The sequence below is a fragment of the Cataglyphis hispanica genome, chromosome 13 (genome assembly GCF_021464435.1).
Source record: "Cataglyphis hispanica isolate Lineage 1 chromosome 13, ULB_Chis1_1.0, whole genome shotgun sequence".
Taxonomy (NCBI): domain Eukaryota; kingdom Metazoa; phylum Arthropoda; class Insecta; order Hymenoptera; family Formicidae; genus Cataglyphis; species Cataglyphis hispanica.
This window is the reverse complement of record NC_065966.1, coordinates 3,066,311-3,091,373: the sequence shown is the minus strand read 5'-3', so window position 1 is coordinate 3,091,373 and position 25,063 is coordinate 3,066,311. Positions and strand designations below refer to the sequence as shown.

The following is a 25,063-nucleotide window of genomic DNA, read 5'->3' as shown; positions in this document are numbered from 1 at the left end:
ATCGTAATTTAAATACAGAGAATTATATTAAATTTTAGTTTTACATCTTATACGCGAAAAGCTACATTCGCTCATATTGTGCCGCGATCCAGTTCCGTCTAGCTCGCGTTCGTCCAGTGTTAATATTTCGCGGGATTTATATGACGACAATGACGTTTGTCGAACGGAAATATCACTGCGGATCGCCGGGTAATGCTTTTAGCAAAAGGGATTTGTATCCAACGAAAATTGATTTCGTCCCAAGTTTCGCTCGCGAGCTCAAGCGTGCGCTCGCGAGCTGGACTTGACGCGCTCAGCCGATAATTAATCGCGGTATAGCTCAGCGACAGAGCGATTAGTATGACGAGCCCAACGGTAATATTCGAATCCGCTCATTGTATGCGCGCAACAATGCCGCGGAATTCCGACTATATTTGCCGGGATTAAGTGCCAGCTAGCTCGGGATAGCACAGGCTGGGGATGATAGCGACGGCCGGGATTCCGAGCCGGGATTTCGGTCCGATAATGTTTGTACAGGCGCACATACGGCTCTCCGCGCTCTCTCCCGCCCGGTTACAATCGCTGGCGAAAACAATTTTTCTTTCCATTTTTTTTTTTTTATTTTTTAATTCCTTTTCACATCGAGTCTCTCGCGCGAATTAAAAATATCCGAGTGGCGAATTAGTTTGTACTGCCAGAGGTTTTATCGCGAATTCGCTATAATCTCGTTTCGTGACGCGACGCGAACGCTATTCAGGGATTTTACGAGATGTCGTACACGGAACACTTCACCTTTTTTCGCGTGAAATTGGCGCGATTGTGTAAACGGCGAGCGAAAAAAAAAAAAAAATTAAAACACGCGACCGGTACAAGCTACTCGCCTTGACATCCTTTTGGGGATGTGTAATTTAATTTATGTATTCGCGAGACGCGTTTTTGCACTTGAGATTCTTCCTTCACTGAATTCTTTCCCTTTATCCACAAACTCGTCCTTTATTTCGCACGGTCTTTAAGATTAGCACACGAGCGATTCTAGTTAACACCGAGCAACTGCAATAAAAACGAGAGATTTACAAGGGAAACGTTTTTGCGTCAAGTATATATTTGGCATCCTCCCAAACTTTCGAATTTTCTTTTCCTTTTACTCGCAATTACATTCCTCTTCCTCTTTCAAGTTTGCGATTCTGCTCAATTGTGCGACACGTCAGGAGAGAATGATTCGCGTTGGGAATTTCTTCGCGCGTGCTCCTCTCTCATTTGCATCCGACTTAATGACCGTCGTCGCCGTGTTGTTTCCGCGAAATCGAAATGCCACGGAACGGAAGGAGATAAGCGAGCGTGTGTCGGGAAATAATAAAATTCGCAGGGAAAATCAGCGAGGCCGACGTTTCGAACGTGACGTGGTCAGTCCTATCATTTTATGCAAATAAAAGCGGAGAACGCTTGATTTCCCCGTGGTGTTCCGACACCGCTCTCGCCGTCGCCACCGTCGTCGATGTCGGCATCGTCCACGACGGGGACGATGCTTGACATCAGCCGGAGATACGACTCCAGCTTGTGGGGTTTGCCGGTTCTCCGATCTGTGGAGAAACGGGCGTGTAGATAGTACGGTATTAATCGCTTGTCCTCGATTCTCCAGAGATTCCCTCGGGATCTTGGCACGTATCAAGCGCGTGTTTACATCGCGCTCTGGAATACGCACTCCGCGCGATCATGCGTTTCTCATTTCGAGAATGCATCTCGACAATCTCTACAATGACAGCATGTCAATGTGATGAATCGATAAGCTAGGATCGGCAAGTTTCGACCATACAAAAATGGTCAAAGTAATATTTCTTACTTTATACTAATAATAATTATTTAATTAATACTTTTTATTATTAATTAACTTTAACTTTGAGTAATGAAGATCAATCGATCACTCTTTGTTTAATTAATGACATTTATAAATTTATTTATTACAACTAATAAAGCTAAAAATATTTAAACATCTAAGCGTGTTCAATGGGAACGTCTCGGATGATCGATACACGTTCGAGCGTTACATTTTATATGCCTTACTATACTATCGGATGTTACGCTAATTACACAATTGCTATATTCGACCGTATCCTTTCTTCCCGAGATGATGGCTAAGTTTCGTTGCTAGACTTTCACGTAGCGTCTCTGGGACTAGGACATCGGCGCGTCTATCGAAGCGTAAATTCGCCGATTGACCCGCGCACAATTTGCTATAGAACTAATCCGGTGGATTGTATGCGATTCTTGTACTTACCTAGCGACAACAGCACGATTCGGACGCGGTGAGCATGCCGGTGTGACGGACGCATCTTCTCGACGATCTTCTCGACGATCTTCTCGAAGATCTTCTCGTTCCTGTATGTATATGTTTGCCTCTTATTGTTATGTACGTCTCTCTGTACTCTCTCTTTCCTTCGCGCATAAGGTAAAGATACGCGGAGCGGACAGGTAGGTAAACAACACCTGGCGTGATCGACGTGCCAAAGACTACGCGGAAACTGACTCCTTTCGATGCCACACTGTCGGTAGTATCCTCGTCGCCTCGGAGCGGAACTGAACGTACGTACGTTGACTTTTGCTTTTGCCGGCCGCGGTCGCCTTTCGCCGGTCGGTGGGAAGGAGATAGCGTCCGTTGCACGATCACGGCCGACCGACGATTCTCGGACGAACAAGAGCGTTGAGACGAGTCGACACGCTTTGAAACCTCGAAAATGATCATTCGATAGGTTAATCGCTATAGTTTGATATCTCTCTCTTTATCACATATTAATTTATTATCAATTAATATTATTATATTTGTTATTTATTTTATTTATATTATTAATTTTATTATTTATTTGATTTACATTATTAATTTTATTATTTATTTTATTTATATCAAAAATTTATATTATCAATTTTATTCAATATTTTGTTCATTTTATTCATCTCTCAATCTTGATTTATTTAAGAGAATGTCAAATTTAATGATTTATTGTTAGAAAACGTATCTTGTTAATCTCAATTGTCTATATGCTTAAGTGAGGTCGTCGTGAAACGTTATTTTGCTTTGTGAATGCATACAGCACATTCGACGGCATGTTTAACGGAGAAGAGGTACGTATAGCTAAGCTGCGTGCAAAGGAACAAAATTTCCGTGTGCTATCTCTCATAAAGAACGTGAAACCGAGTTTACAATCCTTCAAATTTCGTTGCTTTTCTCGCGTGAAATCTTAAGATAATGTCCAATGCACCCGACGAGGCTGTCTCTTATTCTTGTCTGACAATGAGTCTCGCTCCTGCGCCGTCAACTTTGGTTTTATCGCTCGCATTAACTCTCGCGAGCATAAGCGTTACTTCGAACTAAAGAGTTCGTAGGCGTATCGAAAGGAGAAAATGCATAGCGTCCGTTATAATTACCGCGTAATTGTCTACTTTTGATTACATTAAATACTTTCCAAAGGAACTTTTTAGGCGTGATTCATAAGATGGCCTAGCTTTCCATTAGATCAAATTATTTGCGCGTGAGAAACGAGGATTGATGATCTATGTTTAGTGAGCAGTGAAATCAATCTCTTTTATAATTTTTATATTCCTACGATTAAAAGTAATTATACTCGTTCGGACGTTGAATCTTACTATTTTCAACGGGAAAAGCACGAGCGCAGTTTAAGAGAGAGGCAAGAGAGTCCGTGCTCTAAATGCGACGATTAGTCTTTCCGCGTAGAAAAGAATCCCATTCTCTTGCATCAGATCATTAAAACCGAGACGGAAGATGCCTCATAAAATGGTCATTCCTCGAATGCATAGTAATCTTGCAGCGACTTCCTATCGGATATATGTAACTGATGAAGAGGTGGAGGAGAGGGGGACGTAGAGGCGAGAAAATTAATCGAGAAATGGGAGAAGCGATGAATCGTGGAAAAAAAACGCGTTTCGCCGGACAACAGTTCCGCAGCAACGGGCGACAATTATTGTCGCGGCTGCTGATGCGGCCGTTATCGGTGCTATTTTTTCAGGTGTGCGGCCGCCGGTGAAATTAAACAAAAATTTCCATTCGTAACGAAAGCATAGAAATCCGGTTGGTCGCGCGGTCTTGGCAGAATTAATCGTCCCTCCGCCGAAAGAGTCAGTTACGATTCATGCGGCATGTTCACGAACGCGGAAATTGTCTCCGTCGCGCATAACGAGCACACGCACCCGCGACAATTAAAGTGACCTTATATAAGCCGTCAGAATTTCGGTGCTTTCCGTCAACGTCGTCGGGTCGTGAAAGTTTTGTCGCATCTGCGCGATGCGAATGCATAAGAAAATAAAAGGATCCGAAACGTTGAAAATACGCGAATTTGCATTACGCTGTGTGTTTTCGCATCGCGCGAATAAAATGCGAAATCTCCATCCGTCGCGGTTATAAGAAAACGCAGAAATTTACGCGTAAACATCTGCGTTCGTCTTCAACGGTTAACGCGCATCGAGGATTAATTCATCCGGGGAGGATGCTAAAACGTTGATTCCATAAAGCTCGGGAGGGAAGGATGGAAAAGAAAGGACCGTCTGATGGCGCGAGATTGAGTTTTTCAGGGACGATAATTGTACGCCATTAGGTAAACATTCTCCCCGATGTGCGCACAATAACACACGGGTCGACACGTCGACGATGTCGACGTGAAAAGGCGAGGGAGAAGAGTAGTAGTAGTAATAGTTCAACCGTGCGATATCAGGTCTCATTGTTTCGCGACTTCGAGCTCTTTGTCTCTTCCGTTTCGAAATGCCAGCACGAGCGACCGGAGAAGGACGGAGAAAGCAACGCGAGCAATAGTCTCTCCAACGACACTTGAAACTTGCCAGTTATACCGGTTGGAGCGAAGGGTGAGAAAAGAGGGGACGACCTAGTCGCCTTCGACAAAAGGGCGTGAACGATGAATACGTTCCGTTGCACCGCGGAATCCTGCATTACGAAAGTTTACATCGCCGCGACTGCTCGACTCCATTATCGCGACATAGATTCCAGTGAAATTTAAAGCTTTACGTTACGAAAGAGTAGATGATCAGCGAAATACGCACAAGGTAAAATAAATAAAAAGTGAATGTAATACAATTTTTATTACTACTAATTTTGTCGAATTTTAATTACACGTTAAAAAACATTTACGTGCGAACGCAAATCTCTAAAAATTGCGAGTAAATTACTTGTACCACAGAGAACATATTGTCGACAGACTGAGAAAAAGTTAAAACGAAAACGAGTTAAACATGCAAATGAATAGTCATTTACATCTAAATACTAGTTAGCGTGTTACAAGGTACTCTTTAGACATTCTTTAGGGAAAGCGATTCGAGTCCGCGATGTGAATTTCATTGTGCGGAATTTAATTTTAACAACCGACTCAACGGCATATAAACAATTTTAATTGCTAATTTGATTAGTAATTTTTATGTATATAATAATCAATAACGCGCGAATTTTTTCTCTTTCTCTCTTTAAGATTATTTAAAAAGAAATAGCCGAAATTTCTTTCGCTATTTTTTTGCGCTGTCAAGGTGGCTTTGTACAACTGTTGCACGGTTATTACAATTCACTTTCATTATCACGATACAATGCATTTCCGTGACAGAGAACGCGTGGTCGGAACGGCACGCGCTCGCAATTGCTTACGTCATGTCGCTTTTGTTTCGAGAGCACGGCTCCTCACGTGTAACCTAGGCGAGGTTGCATGAAATTTTAACCTCCGTTGTGCTCCGTCGCTCGTGTTTCCACCGCCTTCGCGATCTACCTGAGGAAAACATTTTACCAACTTTCTCCGACGTTTCATAAGGACAACGACGTTGTATATTAAAGTCCCCTTCCCTCGCTTAACATGCCGCGTACTGTTAATTTGACCCATGTTGCGAGTGCTCTCTTGTTTTAAAGAGACGTAACGAATTGAGTGGTAGCCTTAACGCGAAATTTTCTTTCCTTCGAGCATTAATCAAGAATATTCTCGTTAGATAAAATACATTTACAATTCAATTCACGCGCATCGCAGCGTATTTTATATTGCGCCGTCTTCATTACCGTTAAAAAGCTACTCTCCTTTCACCCTTTCAATCATTTGAAGATCGTTGTATAATTTTTTTTATTCATTTTGCACGGAATATCATTTCTTTTTACATATATACTATATTTATAATGTAAAATTAATTATGAAAACAATATTCTTTTTAATTTAATTTTTTATATAAATTAAATAAATTATATAAATTAATATATAAATTCACCTATTAATATATAATAATTTATATATTAATATATAAATTATATAAATTATATAATCATCATATAAAATAATTTACATGTCTAAATGTATGTGCTAGTTTCGAGTTTTATCTCGATCGTTTTTATCTTGATCGTGTACCCTTAATGATTACGTAACGTATTGTCAATTCGTGAAAGGCATTTTAAGTCATGTATGCGGACGCGTGTCATTATTACAAGTTCAAGGCCAAGTTAAGAGTTACAAGTTAGATAGACCGTTGCCTGAGGCGCCGAAACAAATCTATAGTTTACTCTGTGATTGTTATTTTGAATACTCGCATTGCATTTCTTCGTATCTTGATCATTTTACCTTTACGCTGAATTACTTTAACGAAATCCGGATTGACGTGATTCAATACGGAGGCACAGATCAATAATAATATATCTCAGACAACTTATACTTTTTATATTTTGTCGACAGTGAGTTTTGTATTAACATTATGCAAGAGCGGAATGCCGTTACCCATTCATCGTAACGATATGAATTCTGGCATGACAAAATGATTGCTTAAACTTTCGGTGTTCGGTGCGATATTCTCGCGCGCGACGAAACCAATTACATTTGGATACGATCCAAATCTGACTTTTCATGTTTTTTTTTTTTACGAACATCTGCGGCGCTCCGCAAATTTACCATCTATCGTCGTAAGCATATTATGATAAGACTTCGCGCATTAAAAATCAGGCAATAAACTGCCATTTTGAATATTTTATCATTTGAAAAATGATGATAATTTCTATATGACATTAAAAAATAATCCATATTTACAAAATAATCCAGATTAAAACGATTTGAAATTAATGCTAAAGTAATACATATCTCTTTACATTGCGATTGAAATTATTTTAAAAAGTACGTTATCTCATGTGACGAAATTCCAGTCTTTCTCTCTTTCTCTCTCTTTCTCTCTCTCTCTCTCTCTCTCTCTCTTTTTCTTGAACTCATAGATATTTCGTATTTTCTAAAAAAATATCAATCGTGTTTATCATGTATTCATCTCGTCACTTTCACGGGCTCTCAAGGCTTTAATTATTTCAAGGCCAGGACACGTTCATCACGTAACCAGCAGTTGAATCTATCACTTTCTACTCGGAATGAAAAGTTGGACAAATTACACGAACTTGAATGATATATTATAATTTTTGTGATACGCTCTTTCGAGAAGGGGCTGTCATCACTCGAGATAAAGAATCGTGCTTTCGAAATAGAAAAGTGTCTATCGACTTCTGTAACGAATCGATTACGATTTATTTCGACTGACGACAATTGAAGACTGCGCTTTTATCGAATTTTCTCTTCGAGACTTTAATTGAATTCATGCTAATTCACGCGACGTCTGAATTTCCTGCGCGAGATAACGATCGCCATTCTCACGCGAGACTCCTTTATCGCGCGGGAACGTGGAGCCGCTCTTTATTTTTCCAACGGGACTCGCTTTCCATCTTTTCGTAATGAAAAGAATTTGCGCGCGAAACTGTCGCGAGTATTTTTCAACGGCACAAAGCACTTCACGACCGAGAAAAATTCGCGAAACGTCGGATTATATACGGAGTTTCCCAAAACTCTCAAAAGGTGTATACCGCGTCTAAATTTTGCTGTGGGAATTTATTTGAAAGAGACCCGACATTGTGTGAAAGAGAGAGAGAAAGAAAGATAAAGACGGATAGAAAGAACGAAAAAATAATGTAAATTATGCGCGAAATATATTGTCGCTGTGCTGCATATCTTTCGGAACACTCGATATACGCATCATTTCGAAATCGAAATCTCTACATGCCATACGTCAGTGATATTACGAACTAAATATCATTCAATATCGTCTACCCATTTGATCGAGCAATTGTTTCTCATTTTCATTTATCTGTTTGCTTTATTTATGTCATGTTTGATGATCAATATTGCGCACGTCGCACACAGGAGGTACAAATAGTTATATATTTAATATACATTAAATTTCTCATTTATTACTTTTTTTGCTTTAAAAATTGCTCGTACGTTGACATATTTTGAAAGATTACGCTCTTCACTTAACATGTTTCTAACTTGATTATTATTTAGTGTTTTAATTAAATCGCATTAAATAGCGATGCAATGACTGCAAATTTATGCTGCATTTATTTAAATAAGCAATAGATTAATAAATAAAATTTAAGATCTTAATTTAATATTATTATCTACATATATATTTACAATAATTATATTTATTTAGAAATTTTACAAAATGATATTTATAAGCTTGTATTGACATTATTTTTAATTTTTAAGCGAATTTTTTTTTCTTGCACATAGAATTAAGAATTCACGCGCAAGACATGTTATTCAAATATAATTAATACGTTTTACCTGATATCGCTTTTTGGATCACACACATTCGAGATATTTCCGCGCGGCGGAAAATGGATCGTTATTAATTGATTTCCTTTTTCATACGTGAGACTTGTTGGCGTTTTAGGATAGCTCTGGGCAGATATGGACGCGTTAGCGCCGGCAATATCCAGGTATACCAAATTAAATTCGCGTTGCACGTGCACCGGCTCTGGCTGGATAGCCATTAGCCATCGTTGAATCATCCGCTAGAGATTTTCTCGCGGCGCCACGACGCCATCACACGAAATATCCGCTCGGAAATCTCCCTGAAATTTACATGAACCTTACTGTAGCGCTGATCGCGCTAGCGTTTATAATTGTCGGCGCGTCGAATTTCGTCGATTTATGTCGAAAGATATGCGCTCCCGCATAACGCTTGAAGTCTCATCTTAGTCTCGTTATATATTATGTGCCTTGTTATTATATATTAAACAGTTAATTTTAAAGAAGCCTATAATTTTTTATAATTTTATATATATATATATATTTTTTTATTTAGACGTGGAAATTTAAGAATAAAAAATTTTTTTATTTTTTTTTTATTTTTTTACGAGATGTGCTTTTCATGGATGAAATCTTTGACAATCCTGCTTTCATGCATGCCTTGAGATTTACACACCAGCATCACGCGGTCAAAGTAATACTGACCCACAAAATCTTGGCGAAAAAGGCACGCGCGAAGATGGTAGAAAGTCTATTCCCGATGTGTTTATTCCGGTCAGACTCATCTCCGTCTCCGGTTTTGCATCTGCATCGGACCCGGTGGAATAACGGGAAAAGGAGCGAGTGAAAAGTATTTTAATCACGTGCGCAGGAAAGATTCTTTTACGATAATTGTATATACGATTTTCTCGCGGGTGAAGAATTATAATCATGCTATTCAATTCCATTCACGATTTACATTTTTCACTGATTCACACGTGATTTTTGCACTTCATGCCACGGGAAAAACACCTTGATTTTTGCTTATTGAGTCTCCATTTCCGATTTGATCCTGGATAAAACATAATCATAATCTCATAATTTTATAATACTATGTAATATAGAAAATATTTGAAAATATCTCAAATACGCATATATGTATAAACTGCATATCAAGATATACATGTACATTAAGGTATGCGACATATAAAATCATAAATAGTTGTTTTTAAATTTTAATTTTGTCACGAATAATAATTTAAAGAATTTCACGATGAGATTTTTACAAACTACACACGTAATACGTGATAAATAACTATAGATAATGATTTTATTGTAGAAATAAACATTGAGAAACATAGTTTAGTATTTGTTTTAGTGGCGTAAATTTATTTCGTGATCATATACACGCCTTAGGAATGTATCAAAACATTGACTTCTACGTGACCTCCCGAACGTCGCGTCATGTTTCCACTTCTTTTAGTTCCTATACCCTACATTATTATTGTTAAATAAACAAATCAATAACAGTCTTTCTTCGGACGGCCTACAGACAAGTCGTACAAGTATGTATTCTTAATCATTTACGTTTTCTTTTTGAGAGAAGAAACCGATCAGAAATAATATGCAACGGTTCGTGACGAGAATCAGTTTTATTATGCAAATGAAAATGAAAAGAGAAAACTCGATCTGCGAAATTAAATCCAAAGAGATATATTTAAAAAACGAACGTTTTTTTCTCTGACATATTATTCCTGACGTTTATCCTCTCAAGAGGCATTTTGTTTCATCCTCAACGTTATTCAAAGCGAGGTCGATGTGTGTAGCCGAAAATTTTATTTTCGCTCTTTTCAACGGGTGCGAATCGAATCCGCTTATGACGCTTCTTAGGATTAAGCGCGTTGCTTTCGATGTTCCATAACAGGCCATAAGTCGCTTAATCAAAATTTCATTGTCGACAATGCCAGATAGGCGTTGCTGTGGCCGTTTTATTAATTTGCCACGAGATCATTTTGTTACTATTAATTCTAACATTTTCGTCCAATAACATTATCATTCGTTCGATTCGGAAGAAGCGAAATGACGTTCATCGGAAGAACTTGATTCGCATTCTCTTTTGCATTTAACGATCAATATAATACTAAAATATTTATAGTTTATTATTATATAAATTTTTTATGTTAAATAAATATACATGTGTGTCTGTGAGGATTGCTTACGCAATGCAATGTATTTACAAGAAAAAAAATTGCTGATGGGGTTAATAATAAAATAATTTTTGTTCAGAATGTCGAACAATTACAATCGTGTAATTCGTGCGCGTTAATGTATCGATCTGTGAGAAAACACAAAATATATGCTTTTTATCGTGAAATTTTGGGACGTTGTCTCACGTGAGAATACGTAACGAATACATAACGGATAACGCGTAACGGCTCGTTTTCGGGACGCATATCATTGAGATTAGATTAATTGGCAGGCGAATCGATTCGGGGCGACAAAAGCTTTCCAAGTCGCCGAAGATGACCAATAGAAAATTCGTATCGCATGATCGGATCGAAGCGGCATTTGACCCCGTGCATCGACAATCGGGTCGATGTTTTGTTTCAACGTTCGAAAGGGTGTCGCCATTGACAGACCAATCCTCGCAATGTACACCACACGTGTGCTTGCAAACGCGCAATATGTCGAGCATCAATGTTTTGTCATCGTCGAACCGGCACGGACAACCGCGAAACGGAATAACGAGACCACGAACGGACGTGTACTACGCGAAAATTTCCCTTTCCTATGTTGTCATCCACGTTTCCTCTTTCTCGTTTATCCGCTCTGTACTTTATCACGTGCGGGTTGCAGCTGTCAATTAGTCACTTGAAAATGTTGCTTGATTAAGTACTCGAAAGAATTGGAGCACACATGAAGTACAAAGATAAAAGAACCGCGCGTACTTTCATTTCTACTCGACGACTCTATTTCATCTTTATTCTATTGAACTACATATGTTTATCTGACAATTTAATCTAGATCAAGTTTTTATGTGATTTACCGATATTTAGAGATTGAGATATCTTACAATAATATTCGAAAAATCTCGAAAACGTTGATTATTTCGAGATTAGTGTTGGACGTATTTGCGAAATGGTCTTAAACATGATGTGATACATGCATGATCCCCGCCGAGGAAGCATTCGTGCGTAAAATAATGCGCGGCTTTCAAACGGCCGCGTTTATACACGTGTAAAAGATGACGAGAGGAAGAAAGTGGGAAAGGCGATGCGGGGATGGCGCATGTATCTCCGTAATTGAGTGCCGAGCGCAGCATCGGGCTCAGCTGACGAGAGTAACCGCGGGATAAAAAGGGCGGGATGCGTCATCTCCGGCAGATAAATATAATTAAAAGTTACGCTACGAGCTCGCTTTTGCGACAGACCTTTCAACGATGCAGTGTTTTTTTCTCTCTCTCTCTCTCTCTCTCTCTCTCTCCCTGTTGTCTTCTTTCCTTTTTTTTTTTCACGAGCGGTCGCGCGCGTGTAATAATCATTGGAGGTGGCCGCGAGGGTGCCGTATGAAAATTATCGCGTTTTACGATAAAAATGCAATTGAAAGTTTTTTATTAGCGAAGCGGCTAGAGCGCGACGCATATGTCGTCTTTTTCTCCCGCGTCGCGAGACGCACAAAATGTAATCATCCGTCGGATAAACACACCGCGATGAACGAAGCGTCGCGTTTGCAATTGTTCATGCATATTGTCGTGCGAGTCTATTCTCCCTTTCGTCAACGTTACTTCATCAATTTTGCATAACATTTATTTAACGCGGCCATCACGGCTCCTACCGGCGACGAAGCAACCAATTTGCTACTGTTGGCTGTTGTCGAATGTGAAACCGTTTTGTTCATTCACATTTGGTATCAATCGTTGCGCGGTGAGAGATGACGGAATGTAACAAAAAGATTCATTGTTTTATTTTTGGTGTTTTTATTTATATTTATTTTTACATTTTGATTTTTTTTTTTATATTATTGTGAAGAGGCTGTGTATATAATTGAGCTTTTAATGCTTCTTTAATTTTGTTTTCTCAGTTTGGCTTATGTCATTTGAATTTAGCGATTAGTCTAAGCCGCATAGTTTATCGAAGCGATTCGCGAAAATAATTATACAAATATAGAAATTGAAGAATAAGTTTTAATTTATTCCAAGACAATTTCAACATCACGACGCTACGCTAGAACGCAAATCGTAATTTTCTCATTTGCAAGAAAAGGAATTCGCGCGATGCAAAATGAAAGCATTCACCTCTCGCTTATTTTCATAGTCTGCCAACTATTTACTGTTTGCTGGAGATCCCTCTCTTTGAAGCTCTCTCGACTAGCGGCGGGCGAGAGGTTTAACCCATTTTGTCTCGGTCGCAGGATTCTTCGAATCGCAACAGAGAAAGAGAGAGACAGAAAATATTATTCAAATAGAAAGCGCGCACAATTTTTGCACTGCGCGTCCGACTGTGGCCACTCATTTTTAATAACCGTGTCGCACAAACCTCCTCTCTTTGCGAACCCCGGGGTAGCGTTTCCCGGGCACTCTCCCTCTTTCTCTCTCTCTCTCTCTCTCTCTCTCTCTCGGGCATCTAGAAACGTATCCTGTTCGTATATACGTTCCATACCTACCTATCTACGTATACTATACGATATCGCGCACCATCCGTCTGCTCGTTCGGTGCGCATACGAACGACCGTTTATGTATACCAGCTCGCTCGCGCAAGCAGGTATCACCTCGATCCCATGAAACTTAAATTTCCTTTGAAACGGCCGCAGAGTTACGCGCGCGTGAGTGACGTTTCAGAAATTCCTAAGGCAGACATACTTCTCGACTTTTTCTCTCTGTTGCTCTCTCTCTCTCTCTCTCTCTCTCTCTCTCTCTATTTCTAACTCTCCGCTGCTTTCCATCCCTCTCCCTCGTCGTTTCTCTCGGTCGAGGAGAGGGTGGCTCACGTGAAACTCTTGCCCCGTGCCAGAATTACCGGCTCGCTGACATAAACTCGCGTTGCATATATTGAGTGACGTAAAACTTGGACGAGAGGGAGTTTGAGAGGAATAGGAGAGAGAAAGTGGGTAGGTTGGTTCGGTCCTGAATTTGGCGTTTAAATCTCCCGTTCTTCCTGGTCAATGTTTCTCTCTCTCTCTCTCTCTCTCTCTCTCTCTCTCTCTTTCCCTCCGTTTCCATTTTCACCCCTTTGCTCCATTCGCCTCTCTAGCCCCCTCTTTAGAGCGACGTTCGGCATCTCGCTCTCGTTTCAACTCTGGCATCACCAGCATCGCCGCGAAATGGCGGTCGTTCATTCTTGCCCGCAGGAGAGATTGCTCTGTATGGTGCAGAGAAAGAGAGAAATGCGAGATATGGAAATATGACGAGGGACAGACAGAGAAAGAAGGACAAATGAAAAAGAGCACGAAGAAGCGCAGGATAAGCCAGAGTTATACGATATTGAAGTTTTGAAATCAATAGCCGGTGACGCGTTTGCGGTTTAATCGATACAGCTCGAGCGCGCAGGGAAATTGGCATTGGTGATGTTGTTTGAAATTCTGCTAATCGATCAAAAGTATTATGTATATAACGGCAATTTCACAGACGTTTACGGATGTGTTCGCTTCCGATAGTAACCGCTGCTGAAACCAGAAATCCACCCGATCCTCAATTATCTCATCATGACTGACAAGTCACTCCTCGCGAGGGTGACATCAATGTGAATATGAAATATATTGCATGACCGATGTAATATTCGTACCATTATCGTATGACTTTGATAATTATATATGACACGTCAGTGAAACACATGTTACGCTGCAAATTATCGTAGATTAATTCTTTGCGAACATAAATATCCGTTTTACGATATGGAACAGTTTATGGCATAATAAACAAATGAAATTTTTTCAGAAATGAAATTGAACAATCATTAATTCATTGTTCGCTTCTCGTTAATTTAGAATACCATAATTTTTCATTAATTTATTATTATGAAAGTATAATGAATATCGTAATTGCGCTTTTATCTCGTTTACTCGTAATTTCAGAATAAGCAGATTTGACTTGCCTCGAAGACTTAAATCGACGAGATTAAATTTATAATCAATTTCGACTCGGCAATCGTGTAATTCCCAAGTACATACAATCACTTCGCGATTTTGATCGCGCGCGCGTGCGATTCGCGTCGCAGCATTTTCCGCGTTCCCCTCTTTTCTCTCCGGGGCCTAAGCGAAATTCAATCGGCTCTTACGAATCGACCGTCGCAGGCGCAGATTTCAAAACCGACCGCGATCCGATAATTCGTTCTATCGTCCGGTAACGCGACACTTATTGCACCGGGGTGCGCAGATTTCCACGCTTTTAGGAGCGACGTCGAAATGAATAAAAGGATTAATGTTGCGCGAGTGGAAAAGCCGCGAGACACGCCGTAAAGTCACCCGTGACAAAATAGAGTCCCATTTATCTTATCTCGATTTCTATGAGATTTTCTTAAGAGGTGATGTGCTTTGTTCACTTCATCCACTCGCTTTATTAGAAGTTAATTTTTGTATCGTACCTCGAGGCATGAATTTCTCAAGTGAGCTTGAAACCATTAAAAAAAATCACATACCACTATGTAATTGAGCTGAAGGAACAATTGATTTGTTATAAGATAAACAGAGAAAATAACAGATATATCTGTATGTTTAATTCTATTTAATTTATATATCGAATCACTAAACAAATATAGCTAGTTCTCTAATTTTCTTAAAAAATTAAATTTCTGCTTTTTTATCTAAATTAAAAGCGACGGATTTAAAAACAGAAGCATGCAATGAAATTGATAGAAAAGTAGAAGAATTAATAATATTCGGATAAAATGTCGTGAAATGGGAGGCTTACCGTAATTTATCCCATTACTGATTTAATGCCGCTCGTTTCCACAACTGCAGTTTTACATTCATCCGCATCCCTGCGTCCAGCAGAGAAACGTCGCGATTTTTTTAAGAACATGCGTGCCATGATTAATTCTGTAATCTTTTATACACGACACGTTTCGTCGCAAATTGTATAAATACGCAGCATCTCTATCTCTTCACATTGATCACGGCACTTTCTCCGCGGATATATCTCGCGCCTTGAAATTTCGATTAGGTCTCTCAACACATCTTCGCGCACAAAATTCTACTTTCGCTCGAGTCACGTGCGTCCTCCATTTCCGCGGGGCTTTATCGCGCGGTTGGATTAAGATGGATCTTCGCGCGCGTGTCGATAAACAAACGATGAAATTTTATTTGCATTAAGATACCGGTTATATACACGCTCTCACGAATTATCGACGCCGTCCAATCGATCATTATATGTATTACATGAAAGTTCTATCTCTCGAACAGGCACGTTATAATCTTCTTTATAAATTATATAAAAATCGTAATAAATTATATAAAAATTCTTTTTATAAAAATCATTCATCCACGCTAATTTGCAGAACATGCGCTTCTTCCCCCTGGTTAATTCATTTTTTTTACTCGACATTCACGCATTTCCGTAATGTGTTATAACGTGTATAATGAAATTACTGTAGTTGCCCACAATGATGTAAGAGCGGTGCAATTAAATATAGTTTTGTAGAGATAATTCGCGAATAATTGATTTCGATTTAATTCATCGCATTAACGGGATTGTGAATTTCGACTTTATGAACGGCGGCGCGCGCTATTCACTGATGAGGTAAAGGGTCAACTGATAATTAGCAGAATAGTAAAGCCACAAGCGGATATTCGATACAATCAGTACAAAAGCAGCCATGTAATATACATATGTGTCTGTATAATTTATAGAGCTTTCTTCTACATTCTTTTTCGTTAAATTATCATTTTCTGAAAGTATTATCGGATACTGTCTTCGGTGTTATTACACTTTTTAAATTCCTCGCGACGAGATTAAAATGCAGTGTAGATTAAAGAGATGACATAGACGCTCGGTACTTTTTATGGTAAACGCGAAGGGAAATGTGGCGATGACACAATAATTTTTTAAAGGCGGAAACGTAAGCAATGTATGGCAACGACGATCGATTTTTCGAAACGTTCGCGTCGCCATTAGAACGAGAAGGATGCACGTGCGAGAGAGCCAATCAAACCGTCATTTGTAATCAATTAAAAGCCAATAAACCCGGTGCTGATTGAACGACAGTCGCGGGTGTATGCCGCGAAAATGGGAACAATAATAGCGGATCATTAACAGCGGTATAGGGTTTATTTCTATGGGAACGTACAACACATATGTCGTATTGTTGTGACCGGATTGTTGTCCATTGAATTCTGTTATATATTTTCGACGCGAATCGCACGTCGGTTTCGCGCCTCACGTAGCGTTGTTTTCTAATTTTACGTCAAGTTGTTTGCATCACGATGTTGCGTCGCGCGTTTAAGAGCCCGCTCGATTTCCTGAAACGTCTCGGCGATGCGATGCGCGCACCGTGAACGCAGCGACAGGAACGTTTCGTTTCCTCGTGAAAATTATGGGACATAAATTGTCCCGAGATTCTCCGCCTTGTACGAGGGAGGAATCTGCCGAGACGGTTCCTTCTGTTTAGGTTTAATACGCGAATAGTAAAGTCGGCGGAGTGATTATACTCTTTGCCTCCTTCGAGCACCGTCGCTTGTGTCTCATCTCGCATTTCAATCGTGTTTTTTCTCAAATAAAAAAGATTTTAAGTCTTTTATAGAATATGCCAAGGCTAGTTTTTCATTCGAATGCGTAAATGAAGGCAAAAAACTTATACTTGCTTTTTTTTTAACTATTTCGTATTTTTTCATGCTCTAAATAATTTGTGTTTGTGAAATTATTCAAAAACGTATAAAAATGAAAAAGATGGATGTTATCATGAAGTACATATCGCGCGGTGAACAATGCATAGAGGGAGGATGTTGCTCCGGAATATTTCAGATAGGTGGAAACCTGCTCGCAGCACGCTCGGTGCACGAAATTGCTTGCCAACCGGCCGCTTTTCCGGTCTCTCCGGTTGCCGTGATTTGTGTAATCGTGCACTTCGCTCCGTTTCTCACCACGGCACACAACGAAAAACGCTGCAACGGGTGCTACAAGTGGCTGTAAACGCATCGTTCAGTATAATGACGCTTAATGCCGCCCGCCTTTTTTCGCCAACGCGGTATATCCTGTATTTTTTTTTAACTATATTATTTATGGACTTGTAAACAGATCTGCAGAATTGAATATCTTAATATTAATTCGGCGCATTGATATGTATGTGTGTAAACGTGAATATATTAAGATTTTGAAAAATGTAAGATAATTTTACAAAAAATACAAAACAATTTTTTAACGATTTTCAATAATCTGAGCTATCAAATCTTTAATGCTCACGTGACAGTTGCACGAGCAAACTTAAGTTGATGCATCACATCCGATAGCTTCGTCAGTTATTTTGCATGTACGTCACGGAAAATAACGGAACGCGCGTAAAAACGATGGACCTTCGATATGACGGGGAGGAGAGGTCTCATTTCGAATCGGGAGATAAAAGAGGGGGAGGAGGAGAGGATAAAACGCGCAGCCACGTTTGCGGATGCATGCGACACACGGTCGGGACTGAAGAGGAGAGAGGAGGAAGGACGATGGAACGGGTGAGCGGGCGGTCGGTCGGTCGGTTTGATATGGAGCTCCATATAATCAAACCAGCTCCCGTATTTATGGTCGAGAGCCATCCACCGTACCTGTTTGTGTACCCATTCCTCATTCCTGCATTCTCTCTCGCTCCCTCCTCTCTCTATTCGCGACACAGGGCTATTAAATTTGGAAACTCTATACCTCTGGCCGCGCGTTTACACACGTACACACGTACGTGTCATACCCGCACCCTGGATGTGGCTCCGTTGACGACGTGAGCTCCGCGCGACTCAAATCTACTGCGTTTTATAAGCGCATCAAAGTTAATGGTGGAGGCGCTCCCTCTGCAATTCCGCGCAAAGCGCATCCCTCCGGTTTCCTCTCTCCGCTTCCTCCCCTCCCCCCCCCTACCCCTCATATGGAGATCTCACCCTCTCCTCTGCCATGTATGCGGCAGCGGGGGTTCTCGTACCAACCGAGAAGAGAGTACAGGTGCTAAGCTCGTATTTTTGTTTACAATCCCTGGCGAATCTCTATATGCTATATTTCGAACGACGTAGAATATAGTCGCGACGTGGAATTTCACCGCGGCGGAAAAGCGGCTGCGCGCATCTTCCGGCAGTATAAACGCGACGCATAAAGGATCGCTGTAATTTAGCCGGGCTCTCTCCGCCCTCTCGCCTTTTATCGCTTGACGCAGAGGAAAAAAGGATGACTGCATTAAAAGTCGCGAAAGCGCGAACTTTCGACAGTCGCAGTGAGCCCGAAACGAAACGACTTTATTGGCACTCTTGAGATCTTGCGAGATGTCTCGACGTACGAATCACATATCTGGCATTGCGTTATTATCGCTCTTTACGTCAGAATCACACCAGATTATCATGAATTTTTCGAGAAAAAACTGCTGTGATTTTGATTAAGCACGCTCACGTGTCGCTACGAATGTCAAGTCGTTTGTTTTATCATGAAATATATATATATGAGGCTTTGATTTTATTCATTGTTAAGCTACTCGAATACATAGCCATTACACGATTGTCTGTCTACAATGCCGATTATTGCCGGATAAATCGGCGCGATAACCTATGTTTAGCGTACATTTATATTGTTCGATGTAAAGGGGATTGTTTCATCGCGTGCACACGTCATCATGCAGTTTCATATCGCGTTCTATCGCCGATTGGTCATTCGAATGCCATTGTTACGTTTATACGCGAGGCGTACTAAAAGTCTAATAAAAAGAAGAAGGGAGATTTTAAACGCATGAATAAAGTGGCCAATTACACAGAACATACGGGATATCTGCTGATATAACGAAATGCGTGCGGTAGGCGATTGCGTTTTTGCTTACTCTTTTATAATTCAAGAATAAAGGGTCGATTATCGGATCACGGCGGCCGCAAAATTAACGCCACGCGCGTTATCGCTTCACATAAATGAGCGCCACTCGCGCGTTCAATACTCAGCGCGCATCGTTATTAATGAACCGTCGCCAGAAATCAATTAGCCGAAATATTTTACGGAAACACACCTTGCCGTTAATTAAACTTTTATGCTGTTATGATTGCCGATATGGCGAGTGATTGAATGGTTTATATTTAAAAATGTATCATTTATTTTTCATTCTGATTGGTATACTATTTGATATTCATATAAAAGAATAGTTGTTTGAGATATAATAGTACTTTGTGAAAATAAAGATATATTTTTTTAATTTTTGTTAAGGAGAAAGTATACAAAGAATATTGATCGCTCAAAACAACACAGTTGACAGTTTTGCCCGGACACTCTATATAAAGACCTTTCTCATGCTGTTTAGAAAGAAATTACAGGCTACTTTGTTAGTAAGCAATATTAAAATGCATCGGAGCGTAACTTTTCGCCGGACGTAATCGTATATTTGCACGCACAACATTACACGTGCGATCATCGGATGTATGATGAGAGAAAGCTCACTGTTCGCGACGATTAGCGATTAAACGAAGCGACAGATTTACTCTACCACCGGATCGCGAACGTAAAAATTGCGCGTGCCCTGCGCATCCCTTGCGTGTCATTCGCGATCGTCAAATATCTGCCATTTGATTTTGTTATTCGACTTATTTATTTTAGCATAGAACGGGCGGTTCTGATGACATTTCTCACTTTTGACCGAGCGCGAATACTCGCGTGAGCGTACATAAATTTACGGGCTGCATGCTAGGTCAAAATGAAAACGCACGTCAAACGTACGTGCTCGGGCAAATGGCTCGCGAGAATTTCACGTGTCATGTACCATTTCCGATTTTTATCATTTCCATCTCGGTCACGACGTACGTACGTTTCCGACTGTGGGAATTTTTTCCTTTTCTTTTTTACACTTTTGTTTTATCCCGTCAAACTTTCCTACACCACTCTGTCATCACATATCCGATTACGATTCCATGTTCCATAATCGATACGCAGAGAGGAGAAAAATTGGGTCGCTTGTTTGTTCGTTTCAATCATCAAAGATAGATTACTTCGACTCTTGTTTCTCATTCCGCGCAAAATTTTTTCGAGCAGTTGCCCGATTCGTTCACTTCGTTAGCGCACGAGAACGTTAGAGAGAGAGAGAGAGAGAGAGAGAGAGAAAAAGTGGTTAATTTTTATGCCGCGTTAATTTTCACGACGGTATTTCGGATGCGGCGAAGCGAAAGAAAGCGCTCCTCGTGATACGCGCATAAGTCTTAATCCTAGTTGTTTTAATATCGCGCTGCGTGTTAAGCAAGTCCTAAATTTAACTCGTATTGAAAAGATAAAGATAAATTTTACATCTCTAAGAGTACACCGAGATACTACCGGCTATATTTATTACTTAAAGATTCCGTTTCCGCATACGCGATACGGTAGACCGCATAAACAAAGTGTACGGTTATTTGGCTGCGTTCTCGGCCAACCAATTTTAAGAAGCTTCTCTTTCTTCCTTCGCGTAAATAGAACGCGGAGTCTGCGATAAACGACGGATGTTATGCTCTACTGGTTTTACAAGAATCCCTCTTATATCATCGAGACAACCGGCGGTGCGAAGCAAACGGAATAAGCACGGGGAAAATTGTACGCCTGTATGTTTCTCGCTGTCTCTCCTCTCATCCGGTAAACGTTCTCCTTATAGGTCAACCGCGTATAATGCAACCGCGCGCCATCAATTTCCTCTCCCTTCCTCCCTTTTTGTAGAGCACGGGAGAAGGTTGTGTGTACGCGAAACACGTCTCTAATGGTAGAACGAACACTTGTGCATCGACGAGATAGGTGCACACGGCCCGTCGGATGTGCACGCTGGGCACGCCGATGCAAAAAAGTGACGGGGCCGTGGAAAGTGACGGCGTTCTATTTACAAGACGCGTCGCCGAGATACGCCGATCGATCGAGAGTCGAACCGCACGAACGAGCGATTAAGGTGGTTTGCTGCACGAATGCAAGAAGAGAGAGGGATAGTTTATCGAAGTGTTTATTCTCGCCTTAGGGCAGAGAGCGGACCTTCTAAAAACGATGTAAAAGGTGTATAAAAAGGAAAAGTGTGAACGCTGAGGAATGATGTCGCATACATAATTAATAGTAATTAAGTTAATTGTAGGATATTAAATTAAAATGTAAGTTGAAAAGATAGATTGTAAAATATAAATTGTGATGAGCGATTAAAAGACAGAAATGTCAAAAGCTTTTTTATTTTGGAAGCTTTATTAGCTTTCAAATTCGCGATTATAGCAATCGAAATGAAAGAACTCTGCAAAGTGAGGCATTATGAGGCGTTATGTGGAAGGTGCGAGAATGGGAGCAAATACAATTTGTTAATCAAAGCTAAATTTGTTGCGACGTAAAGTATGGTTTTCGTAACAATGCACAACATAGAGAAAGCATAAAATGAAGTAAGCAGGCGGTCGCGCGAGGTGGGAGATGATCGAAGGCCTGAAAAGGAATATCGTGCCAAGAGTAAGCGGCCGTACCTTCTAAAGCGGGACGAAAAAGAATGAATAATGCATGTAGTCGGCCGTCGTACGCTCGTAGTTATTAGAAATCTATCGACGACGTATCTTAATCGTCGTCGTAAAATTGCGGAAAGTCTGCGAGTCGCGCGACGAAATGAGCTTGGATACTTAATATTGTTGACAGTTGATATTGATAGCTTAATACAACGCTCTATGAAATTTCTTGAGTAACGGCGCACTTTCGAATATCAAAAAATCGACAGCAATTTATGAACCAATTTTATTAAAATTATTAACAAACTTATTAATAAAAATATATATCATTAAATAAATCTCAACTTATAGTATAAAAGAGTCTTGTGAGAATATCGTTGAATTAAGAATGTGTCTATAAATTTTCTTTTTCTCTTGAATGGAATTGGTGTATTATCAGTGAAATTTTACTAAAAGAATCAGTTAGTGACTATTTTAAAGTGATATTTTAAAATTATTGATTTTTTTTTCAATGCAATCTTACTGCCATAATTATATAAAATGAAACATAAGACGGAGGATTAAAATATTTTCATTTAAGATTATTGAGATACTTACTAATCTTTGATCAATGATATATTTTTAACTGAATTTAAGAAAGTTAGAATAATGAAATTATTAAGAAATTATAATCTGATAACGATCGCGAGCGAGTCGCGGAATTGTCGAGCTTTTTAGAAAGTCGTGTTTCGTCATATTTCGGATAAAAAGACCGGTTAAAATGGAGCACGTTACGCGGACGTCGTCGCCGCGACCTTAATTAATCTATAGCCGCATGCCGCTAGTCCTCGTGCAAACGGAACACGATGAAGCACGCATATAGCTCGTGGGAAAGGAACTTCGCTGGAGCGTAGATTTCTCGTAAGGTACTACCGCGCTCACCCATACACTCTCGCCTCTCATTTCTATCCTCTATACCTTCGACAACCCTGCGGTGAGAAGTTTGATCGACTAAATTGCCGGGGGGCTGTCAGCAACACCGACCGTTCTTCGAGAGTCCTCTCGCTTATGCGCCACCGTGAAAATGGTCGTCGTCGCCGCAGCCGCGAGACGATCTCGCGAATAAATCCGATTTCTCGGCTGCTCGATCTCGTATCGTTGATTCGCTTACAGGCGGTTGGCACACAACTAAGCCGAGTAAAAAAGTCGATCTCAAACTTGATAAAAGAGAACTCGAACTTTGCTCTCGTACTTATGGAAACCGAGATATTGCAAGAAATTATTATTTTTTTTTTTTTTAATCGAATTAAATCAGCTATCTCGATAAATTAATAAAACTAAGGAAGATGAAGGGAATTTTAGAAGAAAATCAAAAAGATTCTAAAAATAGTAATGACATTTTTTAATAATGAAACGAATTATATACGATAACGTGAAACTGTACACGTGAAATGAATCACGCTTATAAAGATTTTGTTTTTATTTGAATAATGCAATCGTATTCGTTTATATTTATATTATAGCTGTGTATATTATTTGAAATTTAATCATTTACTATACTCTTCTCGACGTATATGTCTAATCAACGATACTTCATCTCTGCGGTCGAACGAAGTTTGACTCTCGGGAAAGATGGTAGACAGCAGCCTGAAGGAACACGCCACTCGCAGCAACTCCGGGACTTAATTTAATCGCCACGATACGGGCTGTCCGATCTCCGCGAACTCCGCGTGTCGACGTGAATGTAACTATATCTTATTCCTTCCGCCTCTCACTTTCGGACACGAGATCTAAGATTTCCTAATTTCTGTTAGTTCTCGAGTCTCTCGATTTTTAAAAATTCTTAAAAGCTTTAGGATCGAAAAATTATATTTTTTAAATTTTTTCTAGAATCAATTATAAGACATAGAATTTCCCTCACGAAGCGCATATTTGTATTTTTTTTAGAAAGTAGTGCATTATTATAAATCAGATGTAGTTAGACCGGACTGTGGATGCAACTTGAAGTATCTAGGTGTGTGACCATATGAGCGAGTTTTTACTGACGTAACGCATCTTTTCCTATCTCACTTTCCGCAAAAATATTCGGAAGCGTATACGCGATCATGTTTTTGTTGCATCGTCTCACCAGCAGCCGCTTGTGTAATCATCGAACGATGACTTTCATCGAGTCTGCATGAAAGTGAACGTTAAGTGAAGTGCGTGCGTGCGTGCATGCGTGCCTTTATCGTTCGCCGTGTACGCTCGTTATTACTCGCATCTCGCATTTTTTTTTCGCGATTCGATTCTTAGCGCGTGTTCATTCGTACGCGAGAATCTATTCGTTCGCCTCGGCATGACGGATGATGAAAATCGCATCCTTCTCTTTCTTCGCGAGCGTATGCTTATCGGTTGGTATCACGCGCACCTCATGTGCCAATTAAAAGTTTTAGCAATTTTGTTCGACGTGCTATCGAAGCGCGCGCGCACCTCTTCTTTAACTTGTCACTCGCCGAGAGATATTCGATGACACGGCAAAACTTTTTCCTTGACACCGGAGCGCGAGGGATCACAGGTATCGAGGAATCTCTCCCCCTCCCCGTATTTCTTCCTTTCCCCTTCTGCTTCGTTTACTAGAGAAAGATGAGCTATCTCGTGCTCGGAATAACGCGATGACATAAGAGCATTGAACACGTTTATTTTTGAAGCATAAAAATGCAAATGTGTAATTAATTGTTGTATCAATTAACTCATTTCTAAATAACGAACGATCTTGGCTATTCTATCTGCGATAAATTTATCGCGTGCGAATAATCGAAAAAACGCGTGGCGCCGGCGTGTAAAAATGCATTTCTTTCCGTTTTTTTTCTATCTCTCGTCGTGCGTGTCACTATTTGCCACCCATCGGCTTACACCTTCCACAGTTAATCTCGTAAATTGTAGCGAATCAGAACCGCGGAAAAAC

General features: G+C 40.1%; 2 protein-coding genes across 5 annotated transcripts in view; one reads left to right on the top strand and one right to left on the bottom strand.

The window, feature by feature from the left end:
* LOC126853937 (uncharacterized) overlaps positions 1 to 2,534 on the bottom strand; it is a 32,396-nt gene extending 29,862 nt beyond the window's left edge. Inside the window, exon 1 of the mRNA XM_050600151.1 lies at positions 2,255 to 2,534. Coding sequence (XP_050456108.1) covers positions 2,255 to 2,309 — 55 coding nt within the window. The 5' untranslated portion in view covers positions 2,310 to 2,534. The remainder of the gene's footprint in view (positions 1 to 2,254) is intronic.
* Positions 1 to 25,063, top strand: part of LOC126853913 (RING finger protein 17-like) — a 133,500-nt gene that overhangs the window by 32,339 nt on the left and 76,098 nt on the right. The window contains exon 1 of one of the 4 annotated variants that reach the window (XM_050600093.1): positions 4,563 to 4,583. The exons of 2 other annotated variants lie outside the window; for them this stretch is intronic. The gene's annotated coding sequence lies outside the window, so the exon portion shown is untranslated. Of the gene's footprint in view, positions 1 to 4,562; positions 4,584 to 10,102; positions 10,130 to 25,063 lie in introns of those variants that run through there. One more of the 4 variants, XM_050600092.1, reaches the window with a different exon arrangement.